Genomic DNA, 21,516 nt, shown 5'->3' on the forward strand with positions numbered 1-21,516 from the left:
CATTGGGCTGGGGGGCGTGGACCCAGGCCGCCATTTGGCGCCGGTGGACGCACAAGCAGCCACAGGGTGGGAACATCCGCTTGGCACCTGTGCCCATAGGCCCGGAGTGACTGGGGGCTTCTGGGACACCGGCCACTCAGAGGATGTTCCCAGGACCCAGGCCACTTTGGTGCCTGTGTATGCAAATTAACCTGCCATCTTTGTTGGGTTAATCTGCATACTCACTCCTGATTGGCTGGTGAGCATAGCGGAGAGACGGTCAATTTACATGCTTCTCTTTTATTATGTAGAATATATATATGATAATGACAGGAGACTAGACTTTGAGTAGTGAGCACACAATGGAATATAATAATGATGTATTATAAAATTATATACCTGAAGTTTATATAATGTTACTAACAACTGTTACCCCAATAAATTTAATTTTTAACTGAGTCAATGTATATGAAATATCAAGAATAATCAAATTTGTAGAGACAGTCAGCATATTAGTGGTTGCTTACGGCTGAGGGTAACAGGGGAATTGGAGAGTGATATAAAAAAAATATCGAGTTCCTTTCTGAGATAATGAAATTTTTCAAAAATTGATTGTGATGATGGTTGCATAATTCTGTGAATATTCTAAACACCACTGGATTATGTGCTTTAAATGGTAAATTGGCCTGGCCAGTGTGGGTCAGTGGTTGAGCGTCAACTTATGAACCAGGAGGTCACAGTTCAATTCCTGGTCAGGACACATGCCCGTGTTGCAGGCTCAATCCCCAATTGGGAGTGTGCAGGAGGCAGCCAATCAATGATTCTCTCTTATCATTGATGTTTCCATCTCTCTCCCTCTCCCTTCCTCTGTAGAATCAATAAAAACATAAAAAATATATATTTATATAAATTATATTGCCCTGGCCGGTGTTGCTCAGTGGTTACAGCACTGGCTCACACACCAGAGGGTTGTGGGTTCAATTCCCAGTCAAGGGTATGTACCTGGGTTGCAGTTTCTATCCCTGGCCCTGGTCAGGACACATGTGGGAGGCAACCAATCGATGTGTCACTCTCACATCGATGTTTCTCTCTCTCTTTCTCTCTCCCCCCTCCGTCTTTCCCTTCCACTCTCTCTAAAATAATCAATAGAAAATACATCCTCAGGGTGAGGATTAACACCCCCCAAAAAAAGGTAAACTGCAAGGCATTCTATCTCAATAAAGCTGTTAGAAAATAAAGAAAAAGGAAAGATGTAAGAGACATATTAACCAAATGTTTAGATACTTTTCAAACAAATCACCTTTTAAAAATACCTTTACAAATTTGAATAGTGAATGGATAATGTGATATTAGAATTACTATTAATAATTGATATGTAACAATGGTATTATCAGCTGGTTAAAAAAAGGGATACATTTTTCTTGGAAATACATACTAATATATTTATGAATAAAATAATATGTATAGGGTCTACTTCAAAATAATCTAGGGGAAAGTAGGAAGAATGTGTTTGTATGTGTGGGGGAGGATGAATAAGTAAAACAAGACCAGCCATCTATCTATCTATATAAAAGCCCAGCGACCGTAACGGCGGAACAACCAGAACGACCGGTCGCTATGATGCACACTGCCCACCAGGGGGAAGATGCTCAACGCAGGAGCTGCCCCCTGGTGGTCAGTGTGCTCCCATAGCGGGAGTGCTTCTCAGCCAGAAGCGGGGCTCATGGCTGGCGGCGAGCGCAGCGGTGGCAGGAGCAAGCAGTCGGATATCCCCCAAGGGGTCCCAGATTGTGAGAGGGCACAGGCCAGGATGAGAGACACCCCCTCCCCCCCCCCCCGCGCACAAATTTCATGCATCGGGCCTCTAGTATATTAATAATTGTTGAAGCTGAGTAATGGATACATGGGATTATAAAAATCTCTCTACTTCTGTATATGCTTAAAATTTTAATAAAAAATTTAAAAGATTAGTGATTTAATATTCCACTAAAATTAATCAAGGCAAATAATTCATTTATCTTTGCTATTATTTTTCCAAAGTCTATTTATTATACTATGAACATCATACAGGAACACTCTAGTTGCCTTTTTCTTTTCTTTTTTTCTTTTAAAAAAATGTTTTTTATTGATTTCAGAGAGAAGTGAGAGGGAGAGATAGAAATATCAATGATGAGAGAATCATTGTCTGCCTCCTGCACGCACCACACTAGGGATCAAGCCTGCAACCCAGGCATGTGCCCTGACCAGAAATCAATCAAACAATGACCTCCTGGTTCATAGGCTGATGCTCAACCACTGAGCTATGCCAGCCAGAGTGCCTTTTTCTTTTTGATGGTCATTTTCTTCATTTTTTCTATAAACAGATAAGTATATAGGGAAGAAACACAATATTAACCAGGGGAAAAAAGAAAATTACCTACAATTCTGAGATAACTACTATGTATTATCCAATATTTTGGCACACATTTCATTACATTTCTAGGCATATATATACGACATTAATAGTCAACATTAATACGTGTACTTAAAAAAAATCATAATATTAATACAGGTTTGTGACCAGCTTTCTTCCTCCCCTTCTTCTGATATATTTAAAGAGTATGACCAAGATGCTTTTACAATTCTTATACCACTGATATTGTTTGCCCCATAACCTGACATGCTTTGTGGACAATTTTTTCTTCTCTCTGATGGGTGTTTCTTCTCTCTGATGAGACTCATTTACCTGCCAGATAGCCAAATTCATATATAACAATGTTATATCAGAATTTTGCAAATATTCATGCAAAATGTAAAATATTAGCTAACTGCTTCAAATTAGCCAATATGATTTTGATTGGGAAGGGCACTCCTGTTGCCTAGCATAAGCCAGATTCTTTTCAGCCCTGGAGGACTTAGATTCCTCTAGGTGGTTCTCAACCTTCCTAATGCCGCGACCCTTTAATACAGTTCCTCATGTTGTGGTGACCCCCAACCATAAAATTATTTTCGTTGCTACTTCATAACTGTAATTTTGCTACTGTTATGAATCGTAATGTAAATATCTGATATGCAGGATGTATTTTCATTGTTACAAATTGAACATAATTAAAGCATAGTGATTAATCACAAAAACAATATGTAATTATATATGTTTTTTCCAATGGTCTTAGGCGACCCCTGTGAAAGGGTCGTTCGACCCCCAAAGGAGTCGCAACCCACAGGTTGAGAACCGCTGGTCTAGGAGATCCGTCTGCCACCAGAACTACAATTCCCAGCACTCCTGGTGCTCCCCATGCTCTGGGCTTCCGCTTCTGGTCCTGGGGCTGCCACCAGTACTACTATTCCCAGAATTCCGGGTGCTCCCCACGCTCTTGGTTTTCCTGTCCCATGGCCTCCCACTCTGTCAAGTCCTCCAGGCTGCCAGCTCTCCCTCTCTGCTCTCCGTCTGGTGACTTGGGGAGCCAAGTTCCCCAAGTCATTCCACTCTCTGCCAGCTATTCCGCTCTGCTCTCCGCCCGGCGGCTAGCGGGGACGTGGCTCCCTCGGTCACTGGGAGCAACCGAGGGAGCCACGTCCCCCCAAGCTTCTGGCTCTCCTGCTCTGCTCTCCACCTGGCAGCTTGGGGGGAGCGACCAAGGGAGCCACATCCCCCCACAAGCCACCGGCTCTCCTGCTCTGCTCTCCGCCCGGCACCTCTGTATGCAAATTAACCTGCCAGCTTTGTCGGGTTGATTTGCATACTCACTCCTGAATGGCTGGTGAGCGTAGCAGAGGGATGGTCAATTTACATGTTTCTCTTTTATTATATAGGATTTTATATATTATGTATATTATACATTAGATAAATATTCTAATTGTTATGCCTCATTTATATGAGGCATTCAAGCCACAGACTTTAAAATGAACCGTTAGCCCTTGGTCCAGATGTGGAACTAAAACAAAGCATGGGGGAAAAGGACACATGAAGAGAGTCAGTGAAGACTGGGGTTTACTCAAGTTTTTTAAGATAACCTCAGGATCAAGGAGAGGAGGACATACAAGAGTTAATAATAACATTCACTAGACAGGGATGAAAGAAAGAGAATATATAATAGGAAAAGAAGGCTAGTAATATTAGGTACCTAAATATTTGTTCTTTGATATACTAAGAAATATGACAGAGCTCATTTTTATTTATAAAAATCTATTTCAAATGTCCATATGAGAATTTTTTTTCATTCCAAAAAAGCAAATACAGTCTGATTTTTAAAATATATATATTTTTATTGATTTCAGAGAGGAAAGGAGAGGGAGAGAGAGACTGAAACATCAATGATGAAAATCATTGATCGGCTGTCTCCTGCATGCCCCCTGCTGGGGATAGAGCCTGTAACCACATGTGCCCTTGACCAGAATCAAACCCGGGACTCTTCAGTCCCCAAGCCATCACTCTATCCACTGAGCCAAACCGACCAGGGCTATAGTCAGATATTTTAACTAATTATTTACAGCCAAGTAACATGTAAAACTCCACAATTGTGACTATTTCAGAACAAGGTCTCATGTGTTTAGTAGCCATGGTTTATTGCGTGTTTACTCTGGTGCCAGACAATGTGCTAAATAATCATTTAACATACATTATGTCATTAATTCTCATAAAATGCATGAGGTTAGTATTATCATTCCATTTCACATATGTGAAAATTAAGATTTAGAAAGCTTAATTAACCTGTCCAAAGACATGCATCTAGTCCTTGGCAAAGCTGATATTTGAAACAAAGTCCAATAATAAAGCCTATGATGCTAATTATGCCATAATGATCCCAAAGCCTGTATTAAGGTGAGTAACAATAATATAAATCAGTTAGGTATGTGAGGTCACATGATCAGAATCCTATTACTAACAATTCTCAATAAAGGTGATTATCTGAAAAATTCCACAAATTTTCTCATCCCTAGCACTTTATCACTCAAGGCCAAACTTCAAATTGAGCTTAGCCATCCTATATTGTATTCCTTTAGACTGCCTTTTCAAAGTGATATATAGATAATACAGTCTAACATAATGGATAAGCAGTGTGGTACACTGGAGTTGGAATTAGATTTTAGCTCTAATGTTAATTCAGAAATATTTACTAGTTAGTGTAGGGGTCCTAGGCAAGTCTAACTTTTTTCTTTGATTACTCACCTGACCTAAATAAACAAATAACAACTAATAAAATCTATTCCGCCTTCTGCAAAGGGTGGTTGTGAAGATCAAATGAGATGTGACATGAGAGACTTTGTAAAATCTAAAACACAAATGGTACTATTATTCATTTAAGAGACTCAGAAGTTGTCTCCCAAAATGAAGCCCTTATTCTTTTCCCCACCCCAAGACACACTTACATGTTAACATATACTAGTAAAAATCTGGAGGTAAATGTCATATATAACAGAGAAATGAAGAAATGATGGGAAGAGTTAGTCGCACATGCTCGCTTCCTGAAGATGGCGGTGGCTAGAGATGCCTGTGGCTTAGGAGAACTGGCTTCAGGGAACGGGGGGCGGCTCCACCTAGGGATTCCTGAAGCTGTTTGTGGAACATGTGGATTCCTACATGAAACAGCCTGGGAATGAGACTGTGGGTACAGAGCTAAAGAAGTTGGATGAACAGTACCAGAAGTGTAAGTTTACGGAACTCAACCTTGTTCAAAAGAAAAGGAGGCTGAAGGGTCAGATTCCTTTCTTACCATTTGCAACAGCATGTATGGAACTGGAGAGCACTATGCTAAGTGAAATAAGCCAGTCAGAGAAAGATAAATATTACATGATCTCACTCATTTATGGAATATAATGAACAATATAAACTGATGAACAAAAACAGATCCAGAGACAGAGAAGCATCGACCAGACCGTCAAACCTCAGAGAGAAGGTAGGGGAGGGTGAGGGTAAAGGGGAGAGATCAACCAAAGGACTTGTATGCATACATATAAGCCTAATCAATGGACCCAGACAACAGGGGCGTGAGGGCATGAGTGGGGGTGGGGGGGAGATAGGAGAGGTAATGGGGCAATAAGGACACGTATGTAATACCTTAATCAATCAAGAAAAAAATTTTTTAAAAAAGACTTAAAAGTCAAAAAAAATAAAATAAAAGGGTCAGATTCCTGAAATAAAGCAGATTTTAGAAATTTTGAAATGCATGCAGAAGAAGAAAGAGTACACCAATTCAATGGAGACCAGATTCTTACTGGCAGATAACCTGTACTGCAAAGCTTTAGTTCCTCCTAACGATAAAGTGTGTCTGTGGTTGGGGGCTAATGTAATGCTTGAATATGATATTGATGAAGCTCAGGCATTGTTGAAAAAAAATGTAACCACTGCCACAAAGAATCTGGATTCTCGTAAGGAAGACCTTGACTTTCTTCAAGATCAATTTACTACCACTGAAGTCAGTATGGCCAGGGTTTATCATTGGGACATAAAGAGAAGAAACAAAGATGATTCTACCAAGAACAAAGCATAATTCTGGCAATGAAAAATGTGGTTCATTTTTCCAAACTTGTTCTTTTAAATATTCCAAAGTTTATTCTTAAAGGTTGGCACTAGTTTGAATGTTTTTTTAAAACAGTAAGGATGATAATTAAAACTTTGAGTTAAACACCAACACCATTTTATTTATTTATGAAAACAAAATTAGTTCCAAATATTTTATGGGATTAGCAGTATTTTTATTTTTTATTTTTTGCATTTCCAACATAGTAAATGCTACTTTCATTATTTTTTGTTTGTCATAAGAAAAGTCTTAGTTGAAATGGCTGAAAACTGATGTACGCTGAGGAGGCTGAATTCTAGACACTTTAGCACAGTTTACTTCTTTATTATATGATGTTACTCTCACTTAAATATTTGCAAACTTGCTTTTCTTCAGTACATGTGGAGCTTTATGGTCCTCTGTTGTTGTGACTTATAATATTCTGTACATTATAGGAAATGGTCATTTGCCCTCTTAAGTTTTAAGAGGGTTGTTAAGACAACACTTTTTCCTGTCCCCTGTAAGTGCACAGTGTCTTTGCAATGCCACCATAAGGGAGATTTCAGCCAACATGAAATAACAAAATTACCCAGTCAAAACTCTTGGCTAGGGTGATTTTGCATTTCTTAGCTGTTCTCCAAAGCAGCTGAACAAGAATATTAAGATTAAAAACAACGGTAGAAAAGACTTGTGTTTTTTAAATTTTATTCATGTTAAAACCATAGTAGTGGGTGATACAGATTCTGGTAAAAACACAAATGTATTATTCCATATCCATGTAGTAAAAAAGTATACATGTACAATGTATTGTACTTGTATTTCATGATATTAAAACAGTAAAGTTAAAACTGGGGAAAAAAATGATGGGAAATTAAGGATAAATGGAAAAGAAGAGTGGGATACTATAGGAAACCTTTGGAGCAGCAGTCGCCAACTGGTGGTCCACGGACCACTGGTGGTCCGTGAGGTCCAAAAGGTTGGCGACCGCTATACTATAGGACTTATATATTTTGGGGCCAAGCAGACCATGCAGCATTAATCTAAAGCCGCTTTAATAAAAATATCCACTTTAGTGTGCAGAAGAAGATGGCGGTCTCCACAGGAGTTAAAGTTCCTCATAATTTTTGCTTGTTGGAAGAACTTGAAGAAGGACAAAAAGGAGTAGGTGATGGTACGGTTAGCTGGGGCCTTGAAGATGATGAAGATATGACACTTACAAGGTGGACAGGCATGATTACTGGGCCACCAAGGACAACTTATGAAAACAGAATATATAGCCTGAAAGTCGAATGTGGACATAAATACCCAGAAGCTCCTCCATCAGTTAGATTTGTAACCAAAATTAATATGAATGGAACAAATAATTCCAGTGGAATGGCAGATGCACAGAGCATGCCAGTATTAGCAAAATGGCAAAATTCACATAGCATTAAAGTTGTACTGCAAGAACTAAGACATCTAATGATGTCCAAAGAAAATAAGAAGCTTCCACAGCCACCAGAACGACAAACATACAATAATTAATTTTAATGGATCTCAAACTTAAATCAACAATCTCCTACTCATGTTAATGTCTTGATTAAATATCACAATGCAAAATACCCACACATTAAGTAAAAGAATGCCAACTGGTAAACATGACCTGGACATGTGTAAGAATATATTTAATATATGTACACACATTATGTTTTCAGGTAACAGGAGAAAAATTGCAGCACAATTTTTTTAAGGCTCTGTCATTTAAACATAAACCTGGAGTATTAAAAATAGAATTCAGGTTTACAAGATGAAAGTACGGTGATTTTTACTAAAAAGTAAAAATTTCAAGAAGGAAAAAAGAAAAATGGCATGCTTTATCCATCTTGCTTAGTGAAAGAGCTTCAATTTAAATTGTCTAAAGTAGAAGGAACAATGAATATTGTCTCAAATTGTTTTAATTTTTTAAGTGGTGTGGGTGCTGACTACCAATAGTATCAAAAATATGTTCAGGATTGTTTTGATACCTGTGTTTACAATAAAAAAATGTCATGGGGAAGGTCAATGAATTTCTGTTAAAAGCTGTTTCTGTGTGTTACATGTAACAGACATGGTAAATATTTGTTTACAGTCTTTGTTTGACAATCCATGCATTTAGTTTTAAGTGAAATCAGCAAAAAGGAAATAGGTGAATGGGTATGTGATTTTTGAGATTAAAGTTAGTCTTAAAATGTAAATAAAATGTGGATCATGTTCTCAAAAAAAAATCCACTTTACACAGTTGGACTTATGCATTAAATAATGAGCTCTAACAGTTTTCTCTTATAGGATGCTAGCAATTCCTCCTCTACTTTATCATTAACACACTAAAATCTTACAAGAGAAGAGATAATTTGGTTAATACCTTATTCCAGCCGCTGGCATGAACTGTGGTCTCCAGTGTACATTCCCGATATGTCTGATATGTCACTGGCCTGTAGAAATTTTTTTTAAAAGTCTGTGTCACTAAGTAGAAAAATTCTAAATTTCCAGGTGAATAAGTATACAGTCATTACTCTAATGTTGTAGGAACTTTTTGCAAAACTAATACAGATAATTCAACATATTGTTTTGTTTTGAGATATGGCTATTAACATTTGGTATATACTTTTCTTCAAGCATTCTCAATAGGCTGAGATGCATATTACCAGTTTCGAAAATCAGTTAACATAACAAGTAATAATAAAAATAATAAATTTTTATAATTGCATTAAAGTTACCCAACAGGATTTCTATATTGTAGATAAACATAAACACTTGGATTATTAATATGGGATCAAATAATAAGCATTATCTTATTAATAAAATTAAAAGCATAATTTTATTTTTTAAGACAAAAAATCTAAAATATTTAAAAATTAAAGAGACTTGTCACTGGAACATTTTTCAAATTGAGGATATAAGAAGTTGTAATAAACAAGGCCAATAAACGGAGCTCTATTTTTAACTTGGTGTCTTATAACATAAAATCCTAGAGGGCAGAGAGAGAAGCCTTTCTGATTGTTTCCATGAATGTTTTAGTTATGCCAAAATTCAAATCACTGAGCGACGACAATGCTCAATCAATCATTTTTTAATGTTTTTATTGATTTTTAGAGAGAGAGGAAGGGAGAGGGATAGAGAGATAGAAACATCGATGAGAGAGGAACATCATCCATTGGCTGCCTCCTGCACACACCCCTACTGGGGATCAAGCCTGCAACCTCAACATGTGCCCTGACCAAGAATTGAACCGGCGACCTCTTTTTTCCTGGGTCGATGCTCAACTGCTAAGCCACACCAGCTGGGCTCAATCAACAATTTATTGAGGGACTTTGAGTACTATATTTTAAGTCTTGGTTTCATGTGCAAATTAACAATAACAACAACAAAATACTTGAAAACCAAGTAACATATGTAAGCATGAACAGCTTAGATAATAGATTTAGTAAAATGTAAGCCCCCTTTTGTGGGCAAATTATTAACATACTAGAGGCCCAGTGCAAGGATTTGTGCACTGGCAGGGTTCCTCGGCCTGGCCTGTGGGGATTGGGCCAAAACTGGCTCTCTGACATCCCCCAAGGGGTCCCGAACTGTGAGGGCGTGAATTCATGCACCGGACCTCTAATATGCATCTAAGATCTTTGATTAATCTCTTTTCGCCCTCCCCCTTTCCCCCTCCCCTCTGAGATTCATCAGTTTGTTCCATGTTTCCAAGCCTGTGGTTTCCACTACTGCATTGAGCGTCTGCCCCCTGGTGATCAGTGAGTGTCATAGCTATCGGTTGGACAGTCAGATGGTCACTTAGGCTTTTATATATATAGATTAGAGGCCCAGTGCATGAAATTGATGCATGTGGGGGAGGGGCCCTCAGCCCGGCCTGCACCCTCTCCAATCCAGGACCCCTCAGGGGATGTCTGACTGCCTCTCACAATCTGGAACCACTGGCACCTAACTGCTCGCCTGCCTACCTGCCTGATCGCCCCTAACCCCTCTGCCTGCCTGCCTGATCGCCCCTAACTACCTCTGCCTGACTGATCGTCCGGGACCGCAGGGCGTGCAGCTTGTCCCTCTCCCGGGCCGCAGGAGTAGGCGCAGCCGCTGGCACCCGGGACCGCTGGGCGGGCAGCTTGTCTCTCTCCCAAGCTGCAGCCCCAGCCCCAGCCACTAGCACCTGGGACCGCAGATCATGCAGCTTGTCCCTCACCTGGGCCGCAGGCGCAGCTGCTGGCACCCAGGATCTCAGGGCGGGCAGCTTGTCCCTCTCCTGGCCACAGCCTGGCTGGTCCCCATTCCTCTCTTGCGAGCTCATTTGTGCCTGGCTGGTCCGCATTCCTCTCTCCCCCGTGTTGAGTGTCTGAGCCGTTACAGCATGACAACCATTTGCATATTAGCTCTCTATTATATAGGATATGTAAAAAAGAGAGGAGTCTTATTTTAAAATCCATCTCAAAGGTATTTTCTGATCTGACCACTCAACTCTGTGATTTCTTCAGCCTGTGAATACAGACGACTGCTAACAGCTACCACTTATTGGCAGCCTACTGTTAGGTTTTATTTTTCACATATTTCATATTATCATTTTATATATTAGGAAACTGAAGCTCAGAAAAGCTAAGAGACTATCCCAAATCCACATAGCTGGCAAGAGCAATGTAGGAATTTATACTCAATTAGATATGGCCCTAAAGGCCACACTATTTTAACTTAAGATTTTGACACATGACATGATAAAGTCTAGATGCCACATGTAGCTAACAAGCACTTGAAATGTGGCTAGTGATGTGCTGAAAGTGTAAATACACACCAGATTTCAAAGAAAAAAGAATGTAAAGTATCTCATTAATAAGTCATTATATTGAGTATATATTAAAACTATATTTTAATATATTACATTAAATAAAATGTTATTTAAAATCATAATTTAATTTTTATATGGCTGCAAAAAATTGTAATTACATATATGTGACTTTCATTATCTCTATGGAAAGTGCTGGTCTAGGTATTTCAGAATAATGGTTATGATGACATGGGTATCATTCTTTTATACAAGTCAAAATAAAATCAATACTACAGTGATGCTGAGACACCAGGGGTGACCTTTTTAATAAGATTTTATATAACCAATTTCACCCCAATAAATTTAATTTAAAAAATATATATGTTATATACTACCTTCCTGATATATTCCCATCCAAATGAGCTTAGTATTTTTTTTTAGAAAACTTGTACTAAATACTACGTGTTTGTAAATCCTAAACTTCAGCAGATACTATACAGTCTACCTACCTATATTCTCCCTGAAGCTTTACTTGCGTATATCAGCCCCTTCACTTCCTTTCCTGAACTGTTTGATGCTACTGTGGGTCACAGTAGATCTTATTGGTAGTTTGTCTATCAGGCTAAAATAGCATCCTTCAGAATGAAATGATTTGAAACATATGTACACACATATATGCACATTAACAATCCAGCAGATTAAAACAATCAAAGGACATCTAATAGATAGAAAAGTGTAGCAGAAAAGCCAGCCCTTTCAAATGAGCTACTTGAAAACAGAACAAGAAAGAAAATGGAGGGTGGGTGGTATCTTCCACCTTAAAAAATACTGCCATGAACCTACATAATAATTCTAGTTCATGCTCGGCAGGTGTGGCTCAGTGGTTGGTTGACCCATGAACCAAGAGATCACCAATATGATTCCCAGTCAGGGCACATGCACGGGGTGTGAGCTTGAAACCCAGTGAAGGGTATACAGGAGGCAGCCCATCAATGATGTTTCTCTCTCATCAATGTTTCTATCTCTCTATCCCTCTCCCTCTTCTCTCTCTAAAAATGAAAACGTATTTTTTAAAAAATGTTTTAAGTAATTCTAGCTCTAGCCAGTCTTGCTCAGTGAACAGAGCATTGGCCCATGGACTAAAGGGTCCCAGGTTTGATTCTGGTCAAGGGCACGTACCTCAGTTGCAGACTCCATCCCAGCCCTGCGGAGTGCGTGCGGGAAGCAATCATCAATGTGTCTCTCTCACATCAATGTTTTTCTCTCTGTCTCTCTTCCTCCCTTCTACTCTCTCCAAAAATCAATGGAGAAATATCCTCAGATGAGGATCAACAACAAAAAATAATTCTAGTTCATCATCAGATAGTTATTTTTAAGGTATTAGTAAAAGCACTTAACAACTTTCAAAAGTGTATTTCTGATAATCACACATATTTTTTTCAAAATTGGCTAAAATCTACTAGAACATTTCTTCTTAACTGCTAAAACAGGATATATGTTGAGTTCAATATTCCTTAAAAAATAAAAGACCTCTGCTTTAGTATTTGCCATTTGAAAATTACATCAGATATCCTTTAGATTCTATAAAGGAAAGATCTTAACATGTCTTAAAAGTAAAAATATTTATCTTTGAGTAGAAGAAAAATACTGAAAATAAACACAATACAAAAGGAAAAATGAGATTTCTGAAAAAAAATTTTATTCAGATGCCTAACCACCAGAGATACCAATTTCAAAAATAATTATATCAGTATTCAGAGTCTAGAGAAAAATAAATAAATAAAATTCATCAAAAATAAGATTTTTAAAAAATATCACTTACATTGCAGTGAGAAAATACCAATTTTTCTTATACACTATGAAAAGGACTCCAAAAACAATACTTTTTCAAAAACCTATATAATACTGTTCTTTAGAGTGCTCATAATATCCAAGTTAAGTTAAAATTGACAGATGGATAAATTGAGATATAGAGTGAAATGGTTTGCTCAAAGCTACAAATAGTTTGTATCAAAACCAGAAACAGGGCTGGGCTGATGTGGCTCAGTGGTTGAGTGTCGAACTATGAATCAGGAGGTCACACAGTTCGATTTCCAATCAGGACACATGGCCAGGTTTCAGGTTCGAATTCCAGTAGGAGGATGCAGGAGGCAGCCAAACAATGATTATCTCTCATCATTAATGTTTCTATCTCTCTTCCCCTCTCCCTTTCTCTCTGAAATCAATAAAAATATATTTTTTAAAAATAAATTGGAAACAGGGCTCTGGCAGGGTAACTTAGTTGGTTAGAGCATCATTCTAATACACTAGGCTTCAGGTTAGATATCTGGTTAGGGCACATACAAGAAGCAACCAATAAATGCATAAATAAGTAGAACAAATCAATGCTTCCTTCTCTTTCTCTCCCTCCCTCCCTCCCTAAAAATTATTTTAAAAAATTGGAAACAGAATTTTTTTAAAAATATATTTTATTGATTTTTTTACAGAGAGGAAGGGAGAAGGATAGAGAGTTAGAAACATCCATGAGAGAGAAACAATGATCAGCTGCCTCCTGCACACCCCCTACTGGGGATGTGCCCGTAACCAAGGTACATGCCCTTGACTGGAATCGAACCTGGGACTCTTCAGTCCACAGGCCGATGCTCTAGCCACTGAGCCAAACTGGTCAGGGTGGAAACAGAATTTTTTTGTCTTATATATCTCAGTTATTCTACTCCCAGTCCCAATAGCTTGTACAAGTTTTGTTTGTTTTGGCAAACAAAATTTCTTCAAATCTTACATGAAACATAAATATATAACATATGTGAAAGTATAGCTATTCTGGTTTAAGAGCAGTGGAGAGGCACTAATAAACCCTACCCACTCACCCTGTCCTCACCTCTGCAAGGGCCCAGAAGGCTCCATAGAATACTTTGAAATCCACAGCCATCTCCAAATTTCCTATTGTCTTATTTCCCAACACCTATATTGTAATCTCCTCTCCATATTTATTTATTTTTATTTTTTGTAAATCTTCACCTGAAGATATTTTTTCCATTGGTTTTTAGAGAGACTGGAAAGGAGGGAGGGGGAAAGAGAGAGACAAAGAGAAACTTCGATGCAAGAGAGACACAATGATTAGTTGCCTCCCACACATGCCCCATCTGGGGCCAGGGATCAAACCAACAACCCAGGTATGTGCCCTTAATGGGGAATCAAACCTGCATGGGGCTGACACTCTAACTACTGAGCAAACCAGCCAGGGCTCCATATTTATTTTTAAACTTTCCTATATATAAGGTTAAGAAGATCCAAATGTAATTTTCATTTCACTGTTTCCTATATATAATTGCATTTTTACATTTGCTCATGTCACCTTAACAAAGTGAATTCTCGTTAAACCCATATTGCTTCCTTCTACTACATGGTAACATATAAACTCTGCCTACATGAAAGTAAGGAATTACCTTACTACAACAACACTGTAGCATCTGAATTTTGGCCCTTTTATTATTTACTAGAGGCCTGGTGCACGACATTTGTGCACTCAGGGGGTGAGGATCCCTCAGCCCAGCGTGTGCCCTTTTGCAGTCCGGGAGCCCTCAGGGGATGCCCGACTGATGGCTTAGGTGGGGAGCGGGCCTAAGCCACAGTTAGACATCCTTAGCGCTGCCACGGAGGTGGGAGAGGCTCCCATCACTGCTGCTGCACTTGCCAGCCGTCAGCCCAGCTTGTGGCTGAGTGGCACTCCCCATGTGGGAGCACAATGACCACCAGGGGGTAGCTGCTGCATTGGTCTTCCCCCTGGTGGTCAGTGCACGTCATAGCAACCAGTCATTCTGCCATTTGGTCTATTTGCATATTACCCTTTTATTATTTAGGATTTATTTATTTTATATTTTATTGATTTTAACTGAGAAAAAGGGAGAGGGATAAAGAGTTAGAAACATCAATTAGCTGCCTCCTGCATGCCCCCTACTGGAGATTGAGCCTGCAACCAAGGTAAATGCCCTTGACCAGAATCCAACCTGGGACCCTTCAGTCCGTGGGCTGATGCTCTATCCACTGAGTAAAACCGGTTAGGGCTGAATTTTGGCCCTTTTAGAAAAAGAAGAGATGTCATCCTGTTTTAGATAGTTGCCAACGTTCATTAAAACAAATGTTTTTTCTTTTCTTTTTTTTTTTTATATATATTTTTTATTTTTTTATTTTTTTTAAATATATTTTATTGACTTTCTACAGAGAGGAAGGGAGAGAGACAGAGAGCCAGAAACATCGATGAGAGAGAAACATCGATCAGCCACCTCCTGCACATCTCCCACTGGGGATGTGCTCGCAGCCCAGGTACATGCCCTTGACCGGAATCGAACCTGGGACCCTTCAGTCCGCAGGCCGACGCTCTATCCACTGAGCCAAACCGGCTTCAGCAACAAATGTTTTTTCTAATTCATATCAATTCCTTAATGATTCTCAGCAAAAAATTAGGAAAAATGAATTTTTAAGATTTATAAAAAATGATGTGGTTCTATTTTAATATACTTTCACTATAAGCCTCTTGCCTTTAGCTGTAAGGGAGGGAGGGGGAAAGAGAGAGAGAAAGTCAGAACCATAGCTAGGAGCTGAGTTCACACTATAAGAATATAGCAGTAGTTCCATGGGCAGATGGTGCAACCCCAAAGTACAGCAACATCTGGGATACCTAAAATACAGATGTAATGTTAATCCCAAAGTACAAGACATAAAAACCGAGCCATTATATTTGTGTTGGCCACTAGAGAATGGTAGTAAAAGTGGTCAGGACAAATAATATAGCTTGTATTTACTCAGTGAAAGTATTTGCTGAAACCTGACAGCTCAACAAGAAAATACAAATAGTCAAATCCATGTTGGAATAGTTAAATCACTTCTTTGATGCAAATATTGTCACTCAAAACACAAACAGAGATGCTTTGGAAAAGCAAGAGAAGAAAGAGTGAAAAAAATTAAGTGATAAAAGAAGTTACACCGTTTATGTAAAACAAAGTCTTAACCAACCCACTGCAGAAGACTACTTAGAGAAGCAATGGTAACTCACTGGCTGAGGAGCACTTGCAATGCCTTATGTAGAGGCTCTTTCAGTTCCTGGGACACTCTTTCCCCAAGATGAGCCAAGCAGTCTTCTACTGGGTTAGCAGGGCTGAACACTGGAGACATGTGCTGGTCAAAGCCTATGTTGGTGAAGGCTAAGACAGGGCAAAAGAAAATCTAATTCAATATATATTATCAAAAGTTGTGCTATAAAAGCTCAGGGGATTAAGACAACTGCTACTGAGAATGAGCTAAGTTATAAGTCACTTATAAAGGTCAGAAAATCACTACAAGATATCAATCTTTCCTGGATACGTCCTACATTTAGAGATTTTTTTTTAAGAAAATATGTTTATGGAACATCTTAGTTTCCATAAGAAAAAGACTAAACTGAAATGTTAAAATATACAAACCAATTTAGTGCATTATTACAGACCAATGTGATATAAGAATGATATATGAGAGGCAACTGCCAGATCTATCATCCCTCTCTTAATATTTTCCTTTTAAACTTTTGTTTTTTACCTTTATAAATGCAGCACTGTTTTTTAATATATCTTTATTGATTTCAGAGAAGAAAGGAGAGGGAGAGAGATAGAAACATCAATGATGAGAGAGAATCATTGATTGGCTGCCTCCTGCACACCCCGGTGGGGATTGAGCCTGAAACCCAGGCATGTGCCCTTGACCAGAATCGAACCCAGGACCCTTCAGTTCACAGGTCGATGCTCTATCCACTGAGCAAAACTGGCTAGGGCAATGTGGCACTTCTTAAACCAGACTCAAATCAGTTTATTCCACCTCATAAAATGAGTCAATTACTTCCATTCCCTTTTTAAATTGAACTTTTTAACTCCATGAATAAATGTTAAAACTCTGAAGATTATACAAGTAGACAAATTGCATATGGATAAAGAGTCATAGCCTGTTCTCCTCAGCTCAAACCATCAGCTTCTCATTTGCTTCTTTACTCCATGTTATACTGACTTAGCCATTCTCAAAATGCAGGATAACAAGCAGAATCATTGTTGTTCCAAGGTACAAACAGGATTCAGGGCACAGAATCCCAGTAAAGTAAGCAGCTTACACCCACTCACAAGAGTTATCAATAATCTCCATGAAGTATTTATTGCATTAATCTAAGGCTTGCTCCTAGAAGGCTGTTATGTATACTACTTCTTTATTAAGTGTATGAAAGATGCACAAATATTTTGTTGTCTGAGCAAGCTTGAGGATGCACATTATAATGATCAGTCTTGGTTAATAAGAGGGTTCAATGAGGTGAGTGCAATTAAGCCTTTGTTGTTGTTTCTCTTCTTTTGACCTTTTGCCCATTTTACTATGTATAAGTACTGCCACCAGAAGTGGACAAAGACTTAAAATAGAATTGGAACTTTAGTCAGTTAAAAATAGTGGTTGGGGTGTGTGGGAGGTAGCCGATGGATGTTACACTCCCATATCGATGTTTCTCTCTTCTCCCTTCCTCTCTCTCTAAAAATCAATAAAATACTCTGAAAATGAAAATGTTGGTAAAGACCCTGGCCAGGTGGCTCAGTTGGTTGGAGCATCGTCCTGTACACCAAACGGTTGCAGGTTCGATTTCTGGTCAGGGTGCATACAGAAGGCAACGGAGCGATGTTTCTCTCTCACATCGATGTGTGTGTTTTTTTCTCTCTCTCTCAATCTCTCTCTCTCTCTCTCTCTCTCTCTCTCTCTTTGTTAAGTATATATTTATTGATTTCAGAGAGGAAGGGAGAGGGAGAGAGATAAAAACATCAATGATGAAAGGGAATCCTTAAAAGGCTGCCTCCTGCATGCCCCACACTGGGGATTGAGCCTGCAACCCTGGCATGTGCCTTGACCAGGAATAGAACCGTGACCTCCTGGTTTACAGGTCGACGCTCAACCACTGAGCAATGATGAACAAGCACGTGATCACATGCTCTTGCACTCGCATGTGCGAGCTCTCTCTCTCTCTAAACATATCCGTGGGTGAGGATTTAAAAAAAATTTATAATGTCGGCAAAGGAAAATAAAAGACTAAAATTAGGTTTCTGGATGATTTGTAAATCTCTATTCATATTCTTTACTAACAGGGAACTGATTTTATAAACATGATTTATAATTTTTCTTGTTAAAAATTATTGGGCAATAGCCCAAATGGAGTGGCTTGGTGGTTGAGCATCGACCTACATACCAGGAGGTCACGGTTCAATTCCCAGTCAGGGCACATGCCTGGGTTGCAGGTCCAATCCCCAGTGTGGGGTGTGCAAGAGGCAGCGGATCAATGATTCTCATCATTGATGCTTCTATCTCTCTCTCTCTCTCCCTCTCCCTTTCTCTCTGAAATCAATAAAAATATATTTTTTAAAACAATTATTGGGCGCCGAAACTGGTTTGGCTCAGTGGATAGAGCGTCGGCCTGCGGACTGAAACGTCCCAGGTTCGATTCCAGTCAAGGGCATGTATCTGGGTTGCGGGCACATCCCCAGTAGGAGATGTGCAGGAGGCAGCTGATCGATGTTTCTCTCTCATCATCATCAATGTTTCTACCTCTCTATCCCTCTCCCTTCCTCTCTGTAAAAAATCAATAAAATATATTAAAAAAAAAAAACAATTATTGGGCAATATATATCCACACAAAAACTTGTACTAGGCCCTGGCCAGTGTGGCTGAGCTGGTTGAGCATTATCCCATGCACTGAAAAGTCACTGCACTGAAAGGTCACTGGTTCGATTCCTGGTCAGGGCACATGCCCATATTGTGGGTTCAAAATAATCCAAATGCTCTCCTCAATAATAAGGGAATGATTGAACAGTCATTCAATGCATTGAATTTCATTTAGTTACTACAATGATAACAATTTTTAAAGTTTATGACATAATTTAAGTACAAAACATACGGCTATAAAATTACATCTGTATTACTATTACAACTATCTATAGCAGTGGTCACCAACCGGTGGCCCACGGAGGTCCGAAAGGTTGGCAACAGCTGATCTATAGCATATATAATGCAAAACTGAAAGCAGTTTACTCACATTTTTTAAAAAATTTATTTTATTGATTTTTTACAGAGAGGAAGGGAGAAAGAGAGAGTTAGAAACATCAATGAGAGAGAAACATCGATCAGCTGCCTCCTGCACACCTCCCACTGGGGATGTGCCTGCAACCAAGGTACATGCCCTTGACTGGAATCAAACCTGGGACCTTTCAGTCCGCAGGCCGACGCTCTATCCACTGAGCCAAACCAGTTAGGGCAGTTTACTCACATTTTTCCCCTTAATGTTGTTACATTGAATGGAAAGTACCTTAACATGATTGTTGAACCCATCACTTAACATCAGAAAAGGCTACATTTAAACTGTTGTGAACAGTTAGGAAAAATTTAGAAACATATCCCCTAGGAAAGAAAAATGAGTAACCACTAGTTTCACTCTTATAATCCTGTACCAATGAAGCTGTGTAATGTTGAGAACACACTATTGTAAAGAATCAAATTAAACCAACTGTAAACCACACCAAACAGAATCTTCTAATTAACTAGGAAAGTAATAATAAAGAGACCTTCAGAAATTTCTTTGTCCAGAAATCTTAGCTCTTCTTCAATTTCAGTTTTAACTTTTAATAAAACTTCTTGATCCAGAGATTGTGAAGCTACATCTTGTTGAACTCCTGAAACCAACAGAAAGGTTATTATTGACAGAGGCAGAGAGAAGCCATTAATATATGGGTAGTATTTTAACTAAGTAAAAAATATAAAATTAAAATTATCAAAGCTAGGGGGCTGGGAGATATTTAAAAATGATAAAGGTGAAGCTTGGGTAAGTTATATCACTACTATGGAGAAGCTATGATTGGAACTCAGGTCAATCTGAATACAAAACTATTAATGCAGGCTGTCCTCATCTTCTGGTTGGGTGATTAGAAAGGAGGTATCTCAGAAACATTTTTGACATTAAAGAAAAGGAAACCTGAAAGGTTGTTTAGATTAGTGATAATATATTTTGATAGTGATCTTTATGGTTCTTTATCTTTACATAAACTGCAGCCCAAGAGAAAGCCTATAATCATCAAAAGATTTATATTCTCCAACTTAAGAAAACTATATTCTCACGCAGTAAAAGGGAAAAAAAAGGTGTTGGTCTCTAGCACAGAATGGAGAACTAAGGGAAAGAGTCTGAAGGAAAAAAATATACCAGATACTTAACTACTTACTAATTTCTCCTGCCTCAGATATTTGCAGAACTTCATCATTTCTTCTAAAACAATGAATGCAAATAAGATACTCTCTACCCCACCCATTCAGAATATATTTATATTACTTTTCCATATTATTTGTTTTCTACCACTGACAAGTTTTATAAAGAGAGGGATTAGCTGTTTATGTTTTCATTTTTGCAAGCAAAATATTCTGAATTCAAAGATAAGTTTATTAATTTAGACCAAGAAACTTAATTATTATAGCATCTATGAATCTTTAAAATACCACTGAAAAACAAAAGGTTAAACATTTCTCTAACTTAGATTTTAAAGTTGACAAAAGTAATTGTCCTTTAAGCCACATAAGACACTTTCCTTCTTTTCTGTTTTTATTTTATTGATATCAGAGAAGAAGGGAGAGGAAGAGAGAGATAGAAACATCAATGATGAGAGAGAATCATTGATCTGCTGCCTCCTGCACGCCCACACTGGAGATCGAGGCCACAACCCAGGTATGTGCCCCTGCCGTGAAGAGAACTGTGATCTCCCGATTCGTAGGTCGAAACTCAATCACTGAGCTATGTTGGTCAAGTAAACCTTTTCCTTCTGAGCTGAGACTATCCAAAATAAAACTTAGATTCTTAAAAAAAAATTTGTGGAAAATTTCTAGTTGAACTGCAATACAAAAAATCTCCTCAATGTAATGACTGACATATACTTTGCTTACCTAGATAGACATTTCACTTAACTTCTGCCTATATAAATACCTTAGATCAGTGGTTCTCAACCTTCCTAATGCCGCGACCCTTTAATACAGTTCCTCATGTTGTGGTGACCCCCAACCATAAAATTATTTTCGTTGCTACTTCATAACTGTAATTTTGCTACTGTTATGAATCGTAATATAAATATCTGATATGCAGGATGTATTTTCATTGTTACAAATTGAACATAATTAAAGCATAGTGATTAATCACAAAAACAATATGTAATTATATATGTATTTTCCGATGGTCTTAGGCGACCCCTGTGAAAG

At 38.5% G+C, this 21,516-nt stretch overlaps 1 protein-coding gene across 11 annotated transcripts in view; it reads right to left on the reverse strand.

Annotated features, from left to right (window-relative positions):
- Positions 1 to 21,516, reverse strand: part of BCL2L13 (BCL2-like 13 (apoptosis facilitator)) — a 212,771-nt gene that overhangs the window by 114,565 nt on the left and 76,690 nt on the right. For 6 of the 11 annotated variants that reach the window (XM_005882183.2, XM_005882187.2, XM_005882178.2 and 3 more), the window contains exons 3-5: positions 19,845 to 19,952; positions 16,286 to 16,433; positions 8,839 to 8,908 (exon numbers count right to left, since the gene is read on the reverse strand). In XM_005882183.2, the coding sequence (XP_005882245.1) occupies positions 8,839 to 8,908; positions 16,286 to 16,433; positions 19,845 to 19,952 (326 nt within the window). Of the gene's footprint in view, positions 1 to 7,138; positions 7,647 to 8,838; positions 8,932 to 16,285; positions 16,434 to 19,844; positions 19,953 to 21,516 lie in introns of those variants that run through there. The other 5 variants (XM_005882184.2, XM_014529914.1, XM_014529917.1 and 2 more) reach the window with 5 other exon arrangements.

Source organism: Myotis brandtii, unplaced genomic scaffold (genome assembly GCF_000412655.1).
Source record: "Myotis brandtii unplaced genomic scaffold, ASM41265v1 scaffold7, whole genome shotgun sequence".
NCBI classification, from domain to species: domain Eukaryota; kingdom Metazoa; phylum Chordata; class Mammalia; order Chiroptera; family Vespertilionidae; genus Myotis; species Myotis brandtii.